The 20,924-nt window shown below is 55.5% G+C and overlaps 1 protein-coding gene across 2 annotated transcripts in view; it reads right to left on the bottom strand.

The window, feature by feature from the left end:
* The window catches only part of MYO7A (myosin VIIA), an 82,970-nt gene extending 62,417 nt beyond the window's left edge, over positions 1 to 20,553 (bottom strand). For both annotated transcript variants that reach the window (XM_045577413.1, XM_036428526.2), the window contains exons 1-3: positions 20,373 to 20,553; positions 18,108 to 18,171; positions 3,344 to 3,457 (exon numbers count right to left, since the gene is read on the bottom strand). In XM_045577413.1, coding sequence (XP_045433369.1) covers positions 3,344 to 3,457; positions 18,108 to 18,125 — 132 coding nt within the window. In that variant the 5' untranslated portion in view covers positions 18,126 to 18,171; positions 20,373 to 20,553. The remainder of the gene's footprint in view (positions 1 to 3,343; positions 3,458 to 18,107; positions 18,172 to 20,372) is intronic.
* Positions 20,554 to 20,924: the final 371 nt, after the last annotated feature.

Genomic DNA, 20,924 nt, shown 5'->3' with positions numbered 1-20,924 from the left:
TTCACTTGCTCCACCTGTCCCCCCCCCCCCGATCCCAGCCTCCTGCTGCCCCCTCCCCCCCCGTCCCCCTCTGGGTCTCCACGTGGCCGGGGTCTCCCGCTGCAAGGCAAGGGTCACTGTCCGAGAGCAGCTCTGCCCCAACCTTCCACTTTGCCCCAAGGCTGGCGCCCCTGGGCCAGGCTCCCTGCCCGGTGTCCCTTCCTCCGTGCCTCCTACAGGGACCAGGGCAGGTGCCAGCTGGGGGCCACCGCGGACCAGGTCTGAATGGGAAGCAGAAGTCCTGGTCACAGGGAGACCCCGGAGGCCTCCTTTCCCACCCCCACCCCCCTCACTTCACATGGAGACCAGCGCCAGCGCAGCGTGGTGGCCTGCACGACACCACTCGTCTCCCTGGCATTCCGAGGGCCAGGAGCAATTCCATCCGGGTCAGGCCCTCACACAGCTCTCCCCCGGCATGAATGGGCCGGGCGGTGAGATCGAAGAACGCGCCTGGACTTTCCGGGCCCGAGTGGAACATTCCTCTCACCCAGACACCCTGTTCCTCATAAGAGCTGATCCAGGTGGAAAATTCCCTCTGCCTGGTCCCCTCCCCAGAGAGAGGGGACTCCCGGGCAAGCTGTCTGCCTTCCCCACCCGACCCCAACTCTGGGGCCATAGTCACTCCCCCAGCCGCTCAGCACAGAGAGAAGAGGCGCCTCCGCCCCTGCGAGACCCTGTGTGTAACCCTGGGCCGCCACGCCCTCCCCTACGAAGTGGGAATTAGAGCGACTGTCCCTTATTCTCCCGGATGTTGGGAGGATTCTCTGATATACTGAAGGCCGGCCTTTGTTTTCCTCCTCGGAGATCTACAGAGGAGCCAGGGCATTCCTCAGCCAGCGCTGGGTATTGTAAATCCTCAGGACAGAACGACCGGCCGCTGGTTTGCAGCGAGGAGTCACGCTCCAGAGGGACAGCGGCCTGTCCAGAGCTGAATCTCTCCCCGCCCCTTTCCAGCTGAGGCAGCGCCCTCAGATCAATGTCCACCCACAAAGCGGACCAAAGTGTAACCAAGGCAGAAACCAAGGCCTGGCCCTGGGGAGAGACGGGGAGAGATCTCGGCCAAGTGCAGGGACTGTGGCACACTTGCAAAAGAGCTGGCCTGGCACTGAGCTCGGAGAGAGGGGGACCACGGTGTCTGAGAGGAAGGAAGGAGCCGCATCTGGCCATGGGAAGGGGTTAGGCAAAGGCAGAGTGTTAAGATCCCAGTGAGGACTGGAGCCATGGCCTTCCATCCATCACTTATTCACTCATTCAGCAAGCCTCTATGGAGAGTGTTCTAGGCAGACCCTTTGTTGTTGTTTGTTTGTTTTAATATATTTTACTTTTTACAGAGAGGAAGAGAGAGGGATAAAGAGTTAGAAACATCGATGAGAGAGAATCATCGATCAGCTGCCCCTTGCACATCCCCTACTGGGGATGTGCTTGCAACCAACGTACATGCCCTTGACTGGAATTGAACCTGGGACCTTTCAGTCCGCAGGCTGACACTCTATCCACTGAGTCAAACCGGTTTCAGCTGGGCAGACCCTTTATTGATCTCTGGAGAACTGGATTGAGTCACCTGGTCTCTACCCTCAGGTTGAAGAAGTCTGTGGGATGACAGAGGAATGAAAGGGAAGGCCTGGAGTGGGGAGGAGAAAGGCTGGTGAACGAGGAGGCCGGAGCCCAGGCCCCCGATCCCATGGAGGCAAACCCACCCTCCCCATCCTGCTCCCACGCCAGCCGGTCGTGCAGCCCCCACTCTCAGGGCCTTGGTGGGGGCGGGTGGGAGGGGCCCTCCGAGATCCGGTGACACAGTTACGGGACACCATCTGACATGCAACATGACCCGCCTGAAACTCAAGCCTGGGCCCCACCCCGAAGGCTGCCGGCAGGTTCGTGGGCCTGTCTGTGCCGCCAGCCCCCTTCTGTCACTTCCCGGAGAGTCTGAGAACAGGAGCCTCCGGAGTGACACTGCAGGCACTCCCGACCCCGGGGGACAAAAGGTGGACAACGGGAGCTGAGCCCCACGCTGCCGCTGAGATGCTGGGAGGGCAATGGAGTGCGTGGAGGCAGGGGGCCTGGGTCCTCGCCCAGCACCGTCACCTGCAGCTGCCTGACTGGTTCCGCGGCCCCTCTCTGTGCCGCAGTGTCCCCGGGGGACAGGGGCTGCCCACTCTGCCTGTTGCAGATGCCGTGAGGACCCACAGACAGAACGGGGTGGAAGGGCTGTGCCCGCCTGGTGGAGGTGTCCCGGGAGCTGCAGGAGTAACAGTGCCCCCCTCTCCCTCCACGTCCACTACAAGGCCTCCAGTGTCCGGAGTCCTCCCCTCTCCCCAGCAGAGCCTTCTCCTCCAAGTCGCTGTCCGCTCCTTCTCCCCCGTCAGACTAGGAGGCGAAGACAAGGACTCAGTCCCATCTCCATGTCCCCAGTGCTGGGCACAGCACCGAGTGCAGCCCACATTGTGGTGGAACTGAACCTCTCCGAGTCCCTCGTGTCCCCGCGAAGCAGCCACCCTGTTCTCTGCACCACATCCGCATGTCCCCATGCACACACACACACACACACGTGCCATACACATGCACACGTGCTCAGGGGCTCCCCCTCGGAGCCCTCATCCAGACCATGCACCTTCCTCACACCTTCCCTTCTCTCCTCAGAGCCCCAGTCTCACCGCCTCCCGACGCACACTTTCCCTTCAGGAGACAGAGGAGAGAGACACGGGCGGTAAAGGGTGACCCCGTGAGGCTGGTTCCCGGGGAAGCCGGGCGGACAATGGATTCGCAGGATGCCGTAACCCTATAGAGCCAGGCCGAGGGCGTTCTCAAGCTCTCACTTTCCTGGGGTGTCCTCCATGTGCCAGCTCATGGGTGGCTCAACACCCTGTGACACGGTTCCGATGACCCCCATTTCACAGAGGAAAACGGCGAGGCTTGGGAGGAGAAAAGACGTGGCAGAGCCTGCACAGCCAGTGAGTGGGCAGGATGGAACGAGAACCCAGTCTGTCCAACCCCGCAGCACACCAGTGTCCGAAGGGCGCCCAGCCCGGGCCCCCCTGCCTCGCCGTACACACACAGACCCACGCAGACACCTATTCCTAAGGCTGGGAAGGATGGACTATGCTTGTGGACACAGAACAGGCAGCCTGGGCCAGAGCAGAGAACTCCATGGAGGGCGGGGGGCAGAGAGAGGAGACAGTGAGGGCACAGGCACCAACTCTACCCCTTGAGGCGGGTCTCTGCTTGGCGCCTACCTCAGGTCACCTGTCGGCCTGTGTCGTCCCCAAGGCCTGGGGCTGGGGGGAAAGGGGGGGGGACTACTCACATTGCCCTCATCGTCCACCACCTGGATCTGCCCGGAGTCGCAGAGCTTCACCACCGCCCCGATGGGCACATCGAACTCCTGCCCGGACCTCAGGTCCATCCAGACGTAGTCCCCCTGTGGGCGAGAGACAGGGGTGCCCAGGCCGGTGAGCCGGGATGAGGCTCGGGCACCCCTTCCACGCAACCCTGTGCCCATCCCTACCTCCACCAGAGGCTTCTGTGCCAACCACAGGGGAGGGAAGAAAAGGGTACTTGCATGTGCTGAAAGCCATTTGGTGCCAGCGCTGGGCTGGGCATTTTTGCAATGCCATCACCCCCTCCTCTGCGGCAGCCACCACTGCCCTGATTTTACAGGTGAGTAAGCAGAGGCCCAGAGACAGGAGCCGAGATCGCACAGCTGGGCGGCTTCGACCCCAGGCCCGTCCCAAGCCCGGCTCTCAGAGGGGACTCACTGAGGTTTGGGCACCCAGACCATGTCTCCTCTGTCCTAAAGGAGCCCCACAGGACACCCGGACGAGGTGGGTTCTCATGGTTGTAATTAAGGGCTCCTCACAGGGACAGCGCTCCGGGCCGGGCCCTGTGATAGGGGTGCAGCTGCACTGTCTCCCGGCTTGTGGGGGGAATGTCACGTTTGTGTCCCCTGAAGCATCTGCCATAGGGCCTGGCTCTCAGCAGGGCACATGGAGGCCAAATGTAAAGCCCAGAGTCTGAGAAATGGAGTTCCAGCAACCTCTTTCAGCGACGATGCATTCAACAAGCACATATGGAGCACCTGCTGAAGACAAAGCCCTGGCGGAGAGGCATGCCGGGATCGAGCAGCGACATGGCGTGCACACGCTGGCTGGGAGGACACAGAGAACAAAGAGCCGAGCGAGTCCGTGAACACGGCCCCGCTGAAGGGTGGTGAGGGCTGTGATGGAGACAGGCACAGTAGTCGCCAGGGAAGCCACTCTGATAGGAAATCTCTGAGCTGAGACCCGACGGCAAGAAGCAACCAGACAAGGAAAAGAACAAGGACAGAAATCTGGGCAGAGGAAACGGCACCTGCAAAGGCCCCGGGGCAGGGAGGAATGGCAAGGAGGCCATTGTCAGGACCTGAGGCGAGAGAGGCCGGTCACAGAAGGGGGCACGCTCCGGGGAAGAGCGGCTCTCATTGGCTGGCAAGTGAAAGTTTGGATTTTAATCAAAACGACACGCGGTACCACCTCACACCTGTCAGGATGGTTATCATCAATAAATCGACAAACGAGTGCTGGCGAGGATGCGGAGGAAAAAGAACCCTCCCGCACTGCTGGTGGGAATGCAGACTGGTGCAGCCACTGTGGAGAACAGTATAGAGTTGGCTCAAATAGTTAAAAATGGGCTGGGACCGGTTTGGCTCAGTGGATAGAGGGTCGGCCTGCGGACTGAAGGGTCCCGGGTTCGATTCCGGTCAAGGGCATGTATCTTGGTTGCGGGCACATTCCCAGTAGGGGGGTGTGTAAGAGGCAGCTGATCGATGATTCTCTCTCATCGATGTTTCTAACTCTCTATCCCTCTCTCTTCCTCTCTGTGGAAAATTAATAAAATATATTTTAAAATAATAAAATAAAAATGGAACTTCCATTTGACCGCTGGCCACTCGGAGCCTCCGTTTCCACAGGTCTCAGTGAGAGGTGGGATCCCACATCTGGAACTATATCCCAAGAAACCAGAAACACCCATTAGAAAGGATATATGCACCCCTGAGTTCATAGCAGCACAATTTACAATAGCTACGATTTGGAAACAGCCTAAGTGCCCATCAGCAGATGAGTGGATTAAAAAACTGTGGTACATAATACTATGCTGCTATAAAAAAGTAGGAACTTTTACCATTGCAGCAGCATGAATGGAACTGGAGAGCATTATGTTGAGTCAAATAAGCCAGTCCAAGAAAAATAAATATCACATGATCTTACTCATTTGTGGGATATAATGATCAACATAATTTGATGAACAAGAATAGATCCAGCCAAAACCGGTTTGGCTCAGTGGATAGAGCGTTGGCCTGTGGACTGAAAGGTCCCGGGTTCGATTCCGGTCAAGGGCATGTATGTTGGTTGTGGGCACATCCCCCGGTGGGGGTTGTGTAAGAGGCAGCTGATCAATGTCTCTCTCTCATCGATGTTTCTAACTCTCTATCCCTCTCTCTTCCTCTCTGTAAAAAATCAATAAAATACATTAAAAAAAAAAAAAAAAAAAAAAAGAATAGATCCAGAGACAAATGGTAGGGGATGGGGGGGTTAGAAAGCAACCAAAGGACTTGTATGCATGCATATTAGCATAAGCAATGGACACAGACACTGGGGCGGTGGGGGCTTACCCGGGGTGGGAATAGCTGCGCGGGGGGGGGGGGGGGGGGGAGTCAATTGGGGGAAAGGAGACATATTGAAAACTTTAGACAATAAGAAAATAAATAAATTAATTAAATTAGAAGTTTGCATTTTATTCTTTTTAGTAATTCCCAAATTCTCCAGGAGGTAGACATCCTAATAAAAACTTAACTTACTATCAAACAGCAGGTAGAAACCTAACAGCTGATAAAAACTGATTTGCAATGAAATTAGCCCATGGGAATGGCCCAAGGCAGTGGCTGGCAAACTCATTAGTCAACAGAGCCAAATATCAACAGTACAATGATTGAAATTTCTTTTGAGAGCCGAAAACCGACTTCTGTGCATGGACCACGAAGTTTCAATCGCACTGTATGTGTGTGCCCGCACCTGGTATTTTGTGGAAGAGCCACACTCAAGGGGCCAAAGACCCGCATGTGGCTCAAGAGTCTCAGTTTGCTGACCATGGGCCCCGGGGAAAAGCTCAGGCTACAGGACCTGCTCGGTCTTGGACCAGTCGCTGGCCACTCGGAGCCTCCGTTTCCACACGTCTCAGTGAGAGGTGGGCTCAGTGAGTCCCAAGGTCAACTCAGCACTGTTCCAACCCCTTCCTGTTCCCACCGGAAACAACTATTGTTCAGCCACCGCTGCCACTGGGGGTCTTTGCTTTGTGGGAGGTTAGCGCAAGTCAGAGACAGGCTTAGTCCAAACCCAAGCTTTTTCCCAGAAAAACAGTCAACAGAATTGGAGAGCCTCTGGGAGGGGAGGAGAACTTCCGTGTTTACTGAGCACCTGCTGTGCGCCCGGCCTGCATGGCTGCTTCCATAAACTGCCCCGTATAACCCTCAGGTCTGCTTTAGTGCCGAGCCCACGCTGTGCTTCCTGAGTGCTCACCCTGGGGCCACCTTTCACTCCCTCCCCTCAGGCTGTTCTTCACCTGCCCACCACCCACCCGCCTGTCCAGCCAGAACAAATAGCAACTCTCCTTGGCCCCTCCGCATCTCCCTACTTTCCTCCTCCTCCTCCTCCTCCTCCTCCTCCTCCTCCTCCTCCTCCTCCCCATGCCTGAAGAGTGCATTCATTAACTCAGCACGCATTTGCGGAGAGCCAGCTGTGGGCCAGTCCTGGTGCAGGCTCTGGGGACAGAGCAGTGACGTGGCGGAGTGCCTGGGGCCGTCGAGGCAGCCATCGGAGAGGACCTAAGCAGGCACCAGGTCCCACAGGCCCTGGAAGCCAGGGACGGGCGCTGGGCTTCTCAGTGTGCCAGGAGCCAGCGGGAGGATTGAAGCAGGAGGAAGGAGTGGTCTGCAGAGCTCCGCCTGGCTGCTCTGTGGAGAATGAAGGCATTGTTGGGTACAGCCAGCACCACGCTGGCTCATCACCCCTGCGTCCACTCCCCACTGGCTGCGGGGCCGGGTCTGAGCCTTCATCTGTGACTTCCCAGGTCAAACACAGAAAAGCAAAACTCGTCTCTCCGAGAGATAGAGATAGAAATAGAGAGAGGCACACATGTGCATATATGTGAGAAGGGGTATGAGTATGTGAGAGAAGAGGGTGTGGAGAGAGAGAGAGAGAGAGAGAGAGAGAGACAGACAGACAGACAGACAGACACACTCCTGGAGGCCGGCTGTGGCACCAGGACACTGCTCTGTGCTGATAGAAATGCAGTGGTCCAGCCAGTCCATAATGACCCCACAGTGGTCCAGGTGAGAAGGAAAATCTCTATTTTGTAAAAAGCTGCTGTTTGGAATTTTCTGTTTTTCTTAGATGGCCTCTTGTTCTAAAATAAATAAATAAATAAATAAATAAATAAATAAATAAATAAATAATGTTTGCTTTCTAGGCTCCTTTAGCCTGCTTATAAAATGATGATCATAAAATTAGCTGTTTGACCTTGCAGGTCAAGACGGTATGCCCATAAATTTAGCTGTGCTTGTTTTCAAGGACAGCAGCGAGATAACCACTGATTGCACAGAGAGCTGGCTCCTTTATAAAAAGGGAAGCTCTGCTTGTACCTTTGCTTAGAATTTGAATTCATTTTCTCAAAGCCCATCGCGAGATGAATAAAATGGGTCTCTCCAAACTCTCTTCCCATGTATTGTTTGATTGTTCGGGAACTCTGTAGCACAGGTGGTGAGTCAGAAGTTTCCCTGAACCTATGTCATGGAACCCATGATAACCTTTAAGCAGAAGATTCTATCTCCACTGATCTCCTCAAGGACATCAAGAAACACGCTCAAGTTCCCACGGCCGTTTGCCTGACCAACTCCAAACCCCGTGCTCTTTCCCGACATGCCCTGGGCCCAGCCCGGAACCAGCTCTGTGAGCAGAATGCAGACCACTGAGAGGGTCTCTGCCCGCAGACGGCTCATGGGCCCCAAAGGCCAGCTGGAAGCTTGGGGCTGGGGGTAGCCAGAGGTCGAGGCTTGCTGAGTCACCTGTACCCCCAACCCAGCTCGGAGTCTGGCACACAGGAAATGCATCCCACTCAGGGGACAGAAAACCAAAATGAAAGAGCTGGTGTCACCAGAGATGGAGGCTCAGAGAGGCTGAGCAAGGAGCTTGGGGCCACACAGCAAAGACAAGTAACTAGAGCCTCCTAACCAAGGCCTGATCTGGGAGGACAGTGACTTACGTGTCTCTGCTTAGGGTTGAACTTGGGAAAAGAGACTAACATGGCAGCTAAGAGGCTTCGGGGAGAATTTCTGGGGCCTGAGGACCCCTGAGGGGGAAAGGCCCCTGGTCCCAGGGCAAGTCCTGGGAGGTCAGAATAGAAGGGACACTGAGCCCCAGGTTCACTCGGCCAGACGCTCCCATCCCCATGGCCAGACTCCAGGAGACCCTATGCCTGCATCTGGCCCCATTCCTGCCACCCCTCCAGGAGGCACCCCACTGGGGACCTCACCTTGAACCGAAAACCCACTTGCGGTGTGACACACCTCAGTGTGGCTGTGTGGCTCAGGACACGTTCCAGCTTCTCCGCTATGAATAAGAGGCTGGAGCAGAGGGTTTCCCGCCCCAGAGTGAGTACCCCAAAACCCTGGTGGGGCCCCTCAGGGAAGCCGGGCGCGTCCACACTGAACACGTAGCTAAGGGAGTGGGTTCAGGTCCCAGCTCTGCCACTAACGCTGTGTGACTCTGGCTAAGTCAGCTCTCTGGGCCTCAGTGTGCACCAGCCTTGAAGTGGGGCGAGGGCAGTGCCCGTGAGGGTGAGAGCCACGCAAACACCAGCTTCCTGGCCTCTCCCACCTTCCCACCCAGGCAGGAGCCCCGTTTCTCTTCAAGGGCCTCTGTCCCTCCTCTGGGGCAGGGCCTGGGGCTCAGTCCCCCTTGGTGGAATGAAAAGGAGTCTGTTTCAGGATTTCTCTCCCCCTCTCCGCCCCCACCCCCACATCCTCATAATGGCTCTAGGACACTGCTTTTATTAGCCCCCAATTTTCTCAGGTGGGAAAGGTGAGCTTTCGGGTCCAGGTGCCTGTGGGAAGGAAATGTCCAGCTGCAAACCTTGGTGATAGAGACGCAGCGGGCCAGCCCGTCCAGGAATGTCCACCAAGGCCCTGGGCACCTGCTCGGACCCACCCCCCGGGTAAATGCAAAAGCTCTCCGCCCAGGGAGGGGCCGCTCACAAGCCCCCCATCCCCATCTTCGCGACCCTAGGCCCTCCCTGGCGCCTGGGGGAGGCTGAGGCCGGAGCTGAGCGGTCGGTCTGTCGGAGGCCCCCTCCCCTCCCGCGGGCCTCACCGGCATGACCGCAAAGGTCTTCAGCGCCTGGTTCAGGCTGCGCACCAGCGCCCACTTGCCGGGCTGCTTGGCGCGCGCTTCGGCGGGGTCGGCGGGGTCGGCGGGGTCCGCGGGGCCCGCGGCGGGGTCCTCGGGGCGGGCGGGGGGCTCCATAGCTCGAGGGTCCGGCGGCGGCGGCGGCGGCGGCGGCAGGGCTCCGGCTCGGGCTCCCTAATTCACCTAATCCGGTGCGCGCCGCCCGCCCGCCCCGGGGAACCCTAAACCGGGCCATCTGCTGCGGGCCCATGGCAACGGCGGCTTAGGTGACGCCGGCGGGCGAGGGGCGGGGAGGGGGCGTCCGCGCCGACCGGCCCCCGTCCCTCCTGGCGGGACCCCGCGCACCCCCAAACAGCCAGCTTCGTGGGGACGTCGTCCCGCAGCAGGTGGCCCCCGAGCTGCCGGCCTCAGCGCCAATGGAACCTCACCTTGCCTGCATGCAGTTTTGGAGAAAATCGGCATGTTTGCTACGAAAAGCAACGTGGGGCTGTGATGGAGACCAATACAATAAACCTCGTGAACCTTTAAGACTAAAAAGGAGCTGGAGTGGCGTGGCTCCGTGGTTGAGCTTCGACCTATGAACCAGGTCAGGGTTGGAGTCCTCGTGAGGGCACACGCCCAGGTTGCAGGCTCCAGCCCCACTGGACGGCGTGCAGGAGGCAGCTGATCAATGATTCTCTCTCATTGTTGATGTTTCTATCTGTCTTTCTCTCCCTTCCTTTCTGATATCAGTAAAAATATTTTTTTAAAGGCTAAAAGGAATATGCATCAAAGATCTTTCTAGCTCCCTGGCTGCCTCTGGGAAGTGAGGGCAGACAGAAATCCGGGGCGGTTGGGAGGCAGGGGCTGTGGGGGACATCGGAGAAAGTCCCGGGACAGTCTGTCTCCGGTCCTCACCCAGCCTCTGCGGCCACCAGCCCTGAGCCCCAGCCTGCAGAGGAGGCCCTGAGGCCTGGGGCAGGGGATCCCCTGGTTCCTGAGAACATCAGGCAATCCCGAGTGGCTCAGAGTCACCCACAGTAGGTACCAAGCCGGACTCCTGTGTCTTAGCAACAGCACCGGCCTGGGAGCCTGGCTCCGTTCTATGCTGGGCCGTGAGGCCGTGGTCATGGTGCCACCCAGAGGGTGTGGAATGCCCAGGCCCTGTGACTGACTCTCCATCCACCCACCCCCTCCCCTCTCCCTACTCATCTCCAGCTTCCTCCCTTTCCTCCTCCTTTCTCTCCTCTCTTCAAAGCCTCTTGTTCCCATTTTTGGCCCTTGACCTTGTTTGGAATTCCGGAAGCCCAATTGCTCCCAAAACAGACAAGGAGACGATGGCCGGGGTGGGGGTGAGGTGTAGGGTGACTGGCCAGGAAGGAGACAGTGATGCCCCATACAGAGCTCAGAGCTGTCCCACTGGACCCAGGCTTCCTTCCACCCCAAATCCCTGTCCCCGCCCCAGGAGCACGGCGCTGTCCCACCTAGCACAAGGCAGACTGACCGCCGCGATCCCCACCCACAGCCTGAGACTCTCAGGGCCCCTGCGCTCAGGCAGGCTCCTTCTCACCGTCAAGCCCACACGTGCCCATCGGGGAGTCCATGGGAACAGGAGAGAGACCCCCACCACGGGGGGCTGCTGGTGGTGGGCTTTCGGGCATCCTTCCATCTGTCCATTTAACCAGCTAGGCTCAGACTAAAGCTTAGGGGCCACTGTCCTCAGAGCTCCCAGCCCCGGGTGAGGGGGAGGGCAGAGCCAGACACAGGTAAGAATGGTACCACCAGATAAGGGACGAATTAGCCTGGAGAGACGGGATGGCATGGCCACTGAGAGGCTGGACTCTAGAGACAGACGGGTTAGGCTCAATCCAGGCTGGGCGACTTGTAAGCGGTGTGACTTTGAGCAAGTTCCTCCACCTCCATGCGCCTTTGTTTCCTCGTCTGTGGAACGGCAGGATGAAGCAGGAGAATGTGCGTAACTCACTCAGATCGGTGCCCGGGAGGACGAATGTGCTGTATACATGTTGATTATTCACTATGTTAGGGGGTGGCAACTGGGTGTTGTGGGTTTTTTTTTTTAAGCAGACATGAAGGATAGGGAGCTCAGAAGAGGGAAACAGCAAAGCACAGGGAAGCAGACAGAAGAAGGAAGAGGGTATAATCAGGTCTGGGGGTGGAGAGAGGCCGCCTGGACAAGAGACCCAGCCACGTGCTGAAAGCCTGGCACCCACCAGACCAGACCCACTGCTCAGCCCCTCAGTCTCTGCATCTGGCCACCCAGAGCTGAAGCCTGGAATAGGCCCCTTGCCTGCAGGCGGCCTGTGTACCAGGTTTGGGAGGCACGTCTACTGCCCCCGTGACCCACTCTGGCATCACACCAGATCCTCTGCCAGAACCAGGGCTCACTGTTGCTCCAGGCTCATCCCCCGGGACAGGGCTTTCCACCTTGGCTTATACTGAGCTTTCTGCCAGGAATGCTTCACCCCACTATCCTCTTCCTGCCCCCACCAAGGCTGCACTGAGTCATGTGTCCCCTGGGTCCCCCCCCTCCCCCCATACCTTCCTTTCTGTACTCCCTGGGTGCCTCACACAGACCTCTGGTGCTGCCCTCCCCTCTCCCCCCTCCCCCCATACCTCCATCCAATCCAGTTCTGGCCACCCATTTTACAGATGGGGAGACTAAGGTTCAGAGGAGGTTCAGGGACCTATGCAAGGACATATAATAAGTTGGGACAAAAGTTTTCAGGAAATAACTGTGCCAACTGTCATCAACAAGTAGTGTCAGCGGAGATGGCAGAGTAGGGAACTCCAAGAACCTCTTTACAGCTACACCCCCCAAAATGGCAAAAACTATCAGAATCAACTTTACTGAAACTCGAGAAAATATTCAAAAGTTTGCAGTAACAAAATGAGCATTTAATGAAGAGACAGGTGACTGAAACCCAGCAGGAGACCTTTGTGATGTTTTAACCTACTCACCCCCCACCTACTCCTTGCTGGCAATCTTGGAGTGGGTTCTTAGGGCCAGAGGGAGCAGAACAGACCTTGTTATGGCAGGACTGTGGTTATTTTAACCTGTCCAGGGGTTCACTGGAGGAATAACGCAAAGGGCTTGCCTTCCTTTTTCTAACTTGGAACTCCCCCAGGGCAGACAAGAAGATACAGAGGGCATTAGTCAAAAATATCCAAAGGCAAATGAACTACCCACTGCTGCTTGGGGACAAAAATGATCAATTAACACAAACAGGAGCCACTCTGGAAAGCCTGGAGGAAAAGCAGGGAGTGAGTTGCTTCAGGGAACAGAGGCTTTGGAAAACTCCTGCATATATTGGAGAATCTAAAAGGCCACATACATGCCCAGGGTGGGACAAATGTGCAGAAAAAGATCAAGATCGTAAGCTCTCACCTCCAACTGACCTTCAGATTCTATGCAGACAGAAAGTGAAGGCTAAGGCGAGATGACTGAGCATCGAAGGCATGCCCCAACCCACACAGAGAGCCCATCTGAAAAGACCAGGAGGTTTGATTTGTTTTGTTTTGGAATGTTAGACTCTGTAGTGACCACACACAACAAAGAATACATTCTTCACAAAAATAGTTTAGAAAACCCACTAAACAAAACTACAACTCACAACAGGCAGCAACAACAAACCCTGGGGAGATTCTAACTTCCAGAGTGGTCACATTACAATATTCAAAACGTCCAGTTTACAACAAAAAATTAAGAGGCTTGTCGCCGAGGCCGGTTTGGCTCAAGGGATAGAGCGTCGGCTTGGGGACTGAAAGGTCCCGGGTTCGATTCCGGTCAAGGGCATGTACCTTGGTTGTGGGCATATCCCCAGTAGGGGGTGTGCAAGAGGCAGCTGATCGATGACTCTCTCTCATCGATGTTTCTAACTCTATCTCTCTCCCTTCCTCCTTGTACAAAATCAATAAAATATATTTTAAAAAATTAAGAGGAATGCAGAGAAAGGATGTCCCATTCACAGGAGAGAGGGGAGAAAAAAGGAACTTAATAGAAACTTTCGCTGAGAACACTCAGACTTTGGACTTAATAGTCAAAAACTTCAATTAACTGTCTTAAATATGCTCAAAGAATTTAAGGAAAGGAGAACAACATCTCACCATAAAGAGGATATCAATAAAGAGACAGAAATTATAAAAAGGGACCAAGTAGAAATTCTGGAATTGAAAAGTACAATAATTAGAGAGGGGTCAACAGCAGATATAATGAGGCAAAATGAAGAATCAGCAAACTTAAAGATGTTAATTGAGATTATCCAGTTTGGGGTGCAGAAAGAAAAAAAAAATAAGAAAAATGAGCAGAGATTAAGAAACCTGTGGGACACCATCAAATGGACCAACTCATGCATAATGTGAGCCCTAAAGGAGAGGGAGAGGGAGGCAGAAAGAATATTTGAAAAAATACTGACACAAAACTGCCCAAACTTGATGAAAGATATGAATCTATACATACAAAAAGCTCAATAAATTCCAAGTAGGATAAACTAAAAGATCCACACTGAAACCCATTATAATTAAACTGTGAAGACAAAGAGAGAATCTTAAAAGCAGTGAGAGACAAGTGGCTTGTCTACACAAAGGCTCTTCGATATGATTAACAACCAATTTCTCATCAGAAACCATAAAAGCCAGAAGGCAGTAGGGTGACATATTTAAAGTAGTGAAAGGAAAGAAAGTTGTCAAACAAGAATTCTATATCTGGCAAAATCATTCTTCAAAAATAAAAGGCAAACTAAGACATTTCAGACAAACAAATGCTGAGTTTGTCATTTGTTGACTTGCCCTACAAGATATGCTAAAAGTAGTCAGCTAAAATTAAAGAGCACTAGACAGTAATTCAAAGCCACACAAAAAATAAAGGAGTTTGATAAAAGTAACCACATATGTAATTATAAGTCAGATTTCTGTTATTTTTGGTTTGTAACTCCTCTTTTTCCCAATAGGATTTGAAAAACAAGTGTATAAAACAACAATTACAAATCTATGTTAAATGGGCACACAGTATACAGAAATATAATTTCTGATAATAACAATACAAAGAGAGGAATGAAGCTGAATAGGAGCAAAGTTTTTATATACCACTGAAGCTAAGTTGGTGTTAAGTCCCACTAGATTGTTATAAATATAAGACATTATTTGCAAAGCCTAAGGTAACCACTAAAAAAAGTGTATATATACAGAAGAAGAAGTGAAAAGAAAATCAAAACAGTACACTGGTGTGGGGGAGATCAATTAAACATACATGAAGGCAGTAATAGAGGAACTTAGGGGAAAAGATATGACTTACTGAAAATAGCCAAATGGCAGAAATAGATGGAAATGAACAAAACTCTCAACAGGTTGAGGTTAGCAGAATAGGTTTAAAAATAAGATCCATTTATATGCTACCTACAAGACACTCACTTTCGATCCAAAGTTACAAATGCGTGGAAAGTGAAAGGGCAGAAAAACACATATTCCACGCAAATAATAACCAAAGAAGAGCTGGGATGGCTAGGCTAATATCTGGACAAATGTACTTCAAGTCAAAAGTGTTACAAGAGACAAAGGACCTTATATTTTAATAAATGAGTCAATCCAACCGTTATCAGCAGCCCACACATTTATCTTCAAAACACCCTTTGCCCAGGATGCGGAGCAAAGTACACCCAGTCCCTATGCTGGCACCATGGAGGGGAAATCATATCCCACTGAGGCCCAGCCCTCACTGAGTTCTCTGAAGAAGGGGGTCATGTGCACCACAGATCTCTGGGTTCTTGCAAGCACCAGCTAATCTTGCTGCCTGGGACAAGCCGCTCCTCCAGGCACTTCAGTCCCCTATCTGTATGTGAGGGACTATCACAAAAGCCTAAGAGCCTTCTCCAACATCCCATTACCACGGCAGGCAGAACAAAAGCCTTCCCCATCCCCAAACCCCCTCCCAGCCCACTCCATCCCCCGGGACTCCTGCTCTCACAGTTCCAGCATAGGCATCCTTGCTGTGCTTCTCCCACTTCAGTCTGGTAACTCCTCGAGGGCTCGGAGCAGTCAGTTTATCTCTGCATCCTTTGTGCCTAGTCTGGTACAGAGAAGAGGCTTGGTGCCACTTTTCTTGGTGAGTGAGAACTCGGCTGGAGGAGGCAGCTTTGGGCAAGAGAGGAATCTTCAGGCACCTCCACCCCACGCCAGAAGCTGTCAACACGACAGGTGAGCCCAGACTGCCCCAGGGCCCCTAGGAAAGAGCCCATGCTCTGCAGATGTCACCTCGCAGGGCCAGGCTGACCTCCTTCCTAGATCACCTCCCTGTGCCCTGCACAGCTGCCCCCTCACCACCATGGCTCCCTGGCCTGTGTGGGCCTGCACAGCTTATGTCTAAAGTCCTTGCTCTGGGCATCAATTCCTTCCCCTGTGATAAGCATGCAGATCCCTACCTCACAGCCCTATGGCAATAACATAGGTCATGTATAGAGAGTGCCTACGGACCAATGTGGATGCTACTTTTGAAGAATTAGAACTCTCCACAAATGAAAAGACTCTTCCATGTTCGGGATTATGGGAGTGTTCCCTGTGCCTGGGACCCTGTGGGGTTAGGAAAGGTGTGTGGATCTCTGCAACTGAGTGTCTCCACATGGGGACGCTCTACACCTGGGAGAGAAGCATCATCTCCTTTGAGATTTTTATCCTAAATACAGTGTGAGAGAGAACCAGATGGAGAATTCTCACACAGGAACACCACCGATGTGATTTTATTGGTCGTCGTCAACACCCAGCTAATGTTCACAAGCTGTCCAGCACTGGGTTGAGCAGTGTGGATGCACTAATCCAGTGGTCGGCAAACTGCGGCTCTCAAGCCACATGTGGCTCTTTGGCCCCTTGAGTGTGGCTCTTCCACAAAAATACCAAGCCCTGGGTGAGTCTCTTTTGAAGAAGTGGCGTTAGAAGAAGTTTAAGTTTAAAAAATGTGGCTCTCAAAAGAAATTCCGATTCTTGCACTGTTGATATTTGGCTCTGTTGACTAATGAGTTTGCCGACCACGGCACTATGCCATTTCCCTCTCAGCCTCCCTTTAAGCAGGTTCCACTGTCTGCCCTAGCCCCTCGGACCAAATGAGGTGCAGTGGCATTCATTCCCTCAGCACAGGGCGCCATCTGTGAGTGGGCCGGGCTGGGCCGGGCTGAGGAGACAGTGGGGAGCAGGAGCCCTCCCCGGCCCCCATGAGCAGGGGGAGAAGGTGGGGTGACAGGAATCTACCAGGAGCAGAGCAGGGAAGGCTCCCAAAGGGAGCCAAGGCCCCGGGGAGCCGGAGGGGAAGTCAGCCAGGACGAGGGGACACAGGCTTTGATGGAACCCCTCAGGGCATGTCACCTTCCCAACAACCGTCCCAGGGAAGGAGGGTGTGTCCTGGTGTTGCAGATGGGGAAACTGAGGCTCGGGAAGGCTGGAGACGGAGCCCGGTGAGTGGGCTCTGCGTGTGGCACCGTCTGTGTAGAAGGCTGGCTCCCCAGAGTTGGGACCATTTCTAGGACCAAATAAGTCTCAGAAACGTACCTTCTGCCTTGCTGTGTGAGGGGTGGGCAGTGCTCCCAGCAGAGGCTGCCGGCGGGGTGAGGCGGGCCAGTGCTCAGAGGGGACAGTCAGCCAGAGGTCTGCCTCAGAGGCCCCTGAGGGCAAACACCCTTGGAGGCTGTGGGGGGCCCAAGCGCTCCCTCTGGGGGCTCTGCGTGCCCCCACCCGCCCAGCCCCAGCTGTAGCACAGGCCCTGGCATACAGCAGGCCCTCAGAGACAGCGGCCTCTCTTCTTTCATTGCTCCTGGCTGTCCCTGATGGGCCTTCGAGCAGACTCTCGGGCCAGGGGACCAAGGGGCTTCCGAGAGGGTCTGTCCTGATTCTGCCCTGACGCCTGCTTCTCTCACACCCAGCCCGCAGGCGCACACAAAAGCACACAGCCTCAGAACAGGCGGCCCGCCGGCCTCTGGCGGTCCCAGAGGACAGCCCGCCACCAGCCCTCCCTGAGGCCTGGGGCCAGGCCCACCTGGCTCCGGGCCCACATTCCTGGCTCTGGAGACCAGGAGCTCATTAGAGCCTCAGGCCGGTCACGGGGAAGAGCTAGGGGTCAGGGGCCACTGCAGCCCTGGGCAGGGAGCGGGGCGGAAGGACTCCGCCGGAGACAGCACCTCTGCTTCTCCCCCATGTTACCCCCGGGGCCTCCAGCTCCCGCCATGGCATCCTCAACACACCGCTCCCGGTCAGGGTCAAGGTCCTTCCTAGTCTGGCACCCGTCAACCTGCTAAGCTCCTCTTGCCTTCCGCCAAGGGCTTTCCCATATTGGACCTTTGCACACGCTGTTCCACTGCCTGGAATGTCTGGCGACTCGGAGAGGCAGGTGAATAAATAACTTCTACCCGGTGAGAAAGGGGAGTCCCAAAAGACACATCAGAGGGAGGGATTCCAGACTGGGCCCGACAGTCGGGGAATGTTTCACCGCTGGGTTTTGAAGCATAGATAGGAGTTTGCTGAAAGCAAGGATTGGGAAGGGTGTGCCACAGGGAAGCATAGGCACGAGAGAATATGGGACAAGATACGATGAGGACCCCAACAGGGTTATTCCTGGCACAGAAGGATGAAGGCCCATGGGGTGCAGAGAGCACTCACCTGCTGAAGAATCACCATTGTCCTTCGTCAGACGCTCCTGCTGCCCGCCTGGCCAGACACAGCTCTGCAGGGAGAGATCCTGTCAAATGTCGGAGCAGGCCAGCATGTGTCAGCCCTGCACCTGGCAGGGGTCCCCTGGGCTCCTCCCAATGCCACAGCCCCCTCCTGCCTCCAGGGAACCCTCCAGGCTCTCTCCCTCCGGTGGCAGCCCAGGCCCTGTGACCCAAGCCTCAGCCACCATCACAGCTCTATTGTCCCGAGCAGCTGAGCTCCTCTCTGGGTCACTGTTATTCAGAGATTCCAAAAGGCTCCTAAGAAGTAGCGAGTCTGCACCTCTTACCTGGACATTTGGGCAAAGGGGCCCAGAGAGGGACCAAGACCTGCCTAAGTTCACACGGCTGGACAGGGCATGTTAGGGTGGGGGCTTGGTCTCAGGCCTCCCAGCTGGGGGCTGCCCCAGGAGTGTGAGTGACAGGGATGACCTGGCCCAAGGGGAGGGTCATGAGCTGACCTGCCAGAATCCCCCCCGAGTGCCCCTGCCATCAGGATGGAGGCTCCAAGCCCCCCAGTCTGGCTCTTAAGGCCCCACACCCTGGGTCTGTTGCTGATGTCTGTCATCCGTTTTCTTCCTTGCTCGGCCCTGCACTGGGATCGTCCTCAGCACTCACTATTCCTAAAATGCACCGGCTCTTTTCTTTTCTTTTTAAATATATTTTATTGATTTTTTACAGAGAGGAAGAGAGAGGGATAGAGAGTTAGAAACATCGATGAGAGAGAATCATCGATCAGCTGCCTCTTGCACACCTCCTACTGGGGATGTGCTCGCAACCAAGGTCCATGCCCTTGACTGGAATCAAACCCGGGACCTTTCAGTCCGCAGGCCGATGCTCTATCCACTGAGCCAAACCGGTTTTGGCATCAGCCCTTTTCTTACCTCCTGGCCGTGGCATCTACTGGCCCCTCCACCTGGAATTCCGGCTAGTCAATTCCTGTGCTCTGTGCAGATGTTGCCTCCTCTGGGAAGCCCTCCCAGACCACCCCCAGGCTGTGGAGAGTCCTGATATTTCCCTCTGTCCACCCCTGATTCCACGTGTTATGTGATCCGGTTGGGGTCCGTCCCCACCTCTGACCCCAACGTCAGAGAGCTGACCCAGAGCAGGGCGTGGGTTCAGCCGTCGCCTCGCACGGCACGGGGCCAGGCCCGGAGATGACTCGGGAAGGACTTGAGGGACTGAGTGTGGTGATTCAAGGCGGCCCAGCCCCAGGCCCGCCCTGGCACGCGGCCCTCCGGCCCCCCGCCTGCCCCCAGGATGAGCATCAATTTTTCACGAGGCCCATTCAGAGGCACTGGGGCATCCGATCCTCTGCCCATGACACTCCTGACACCCGAGCCCTGAGCCCTGCCCTGGCGCCCTGGGACACAGCGGGCACACCGCCCTCCCAGAGGCGGCACTGGGCCCGGGCGTCTGGCAGGGAAGGGATTCAGCAAAGCCGCCAGGCGGCCGCCACGGGCATTGGTCTGAAGAGGAAGCCTGGCCGCGGGCTGGCACCCCGAGCCAGCACGAGCCTGGGGCAGAACCAGGGTTTTCGTTAAGACTCGGGGCCTCAGAGGAGGGCATAGACGCTAAGGGCCACCCATAAGGAAAAAAACACAAGATCAACATTTTTTCTTCTTCTAAAAAAGACTACCAGTCCGTGTGCAAGTTAACTGCTTTGCAAAGTGAGAGCGGGGAACACAGAGCTCCTTTTCTATTTCTATCCCGTCCCTGGCTTACTTCATCCTCACAGCAGCCCTGGCTGGTGGCTTCACGGTCCCATTTCACAGATGGGAACTCAGAGGAAGGAAGTGACTTATCTGAGGAGAGAGATGAAGAAAGAGATAAAATGTAGGAGAAAGGCCAAAGGGGACAGAGACAGGGATGAAGCTTGCTCTCTCTCTTTCTCTTTCTCTCTCTCTCTCTCTCTCACCCCTCCCCCCCTAGCCCCAGCATGGCTGCTCCCTGCCCCAGACCTGGCAGAGACAATTCAATGAGCACCATGCCCCTGGCTCTTCCCATTTCCAGGGTCTAAGCCTCCATCTCACCAGGCTCAGGGCCCTTTCATGTGACAGCTGCTGTGGCTGAGCCCCCAGAGGTGGCAGGAGGCCTATACCAGGAGCAAATGACTGCGGTTCCAGGGGCTCCAGGGTGGCCCAAGCCCAGGACACCCCCCGAAGCCCAGCAAACCCTCCTCCCCATGCCCGGGACAGGGGCAGCCCACGCTTACCGGGCTCCGGACTGCCACCTGCTCGGAGGGCCGGGGAAGCTGGGGTCAAAGGTCTGCGGCAATCTGTAGACACGTGCCCTCCTCCTCTGTCCTGCTCCAAAACTTGCTCCGGGGGCCTCTCTGGGTCTTTGGGTTTTCACTCTGTGACCCTCTCTCCCTCCAGCCTCTCCCTCTCTTTCCTGCCCAGGTCGGCTGTCCAGCCGCTCTGCTGCCCTCTCCTCCTTTCTCCAGAGCCTTCCCCCAGGAGGCGGAGTCCGAGGGGCCTGGGAGGCCTGGGTGCCATGACATCAGCGTGGGGGGCGGGCTGTGCTGCCCAGGGCCCGTGCGGAGCGTTGGCCGCCCGGAGGGAGGCAGGGCAAGGGGTCTCTCTGGGCGGTGCCGGGGCCAGTGTGCACCAGGCTGTGACCGCTCACCCCGGCCTCAGGTGCCTCCTATCAGTAATAACACCACCTGCCCTCCCCCGGCCCGGGGCAGGGTTTGCTGGGTCCTGGCCCCTGCCTTCCTCCGCCAAGCCTGTTGTGTCTTCCATACGCGGCTGTTTGAGAGGAAATA

The sequence above is a fragment of the Pipistrellus kuhlii genome, unplaced genomic scaffold, assembly GCF_014108245.1.
Source record: "Pipistrellus kuhlii isolate mPipKuh1 unplaced genomic scaffold, mPipKuh1.p scaffold_m20_p_9, whole genome shotgun sequence".
NCBI lineage: Eukaryota > Metazoa > Chordata > Mammalia > Chiroptera > Vespertilionidae > Pipistrellus > Pipistrellus kuhlii.
Note: the sequence above shows the minus strand (reverse complement) of the source record. Positions and strands in the feature narration are given on the sequence as shown.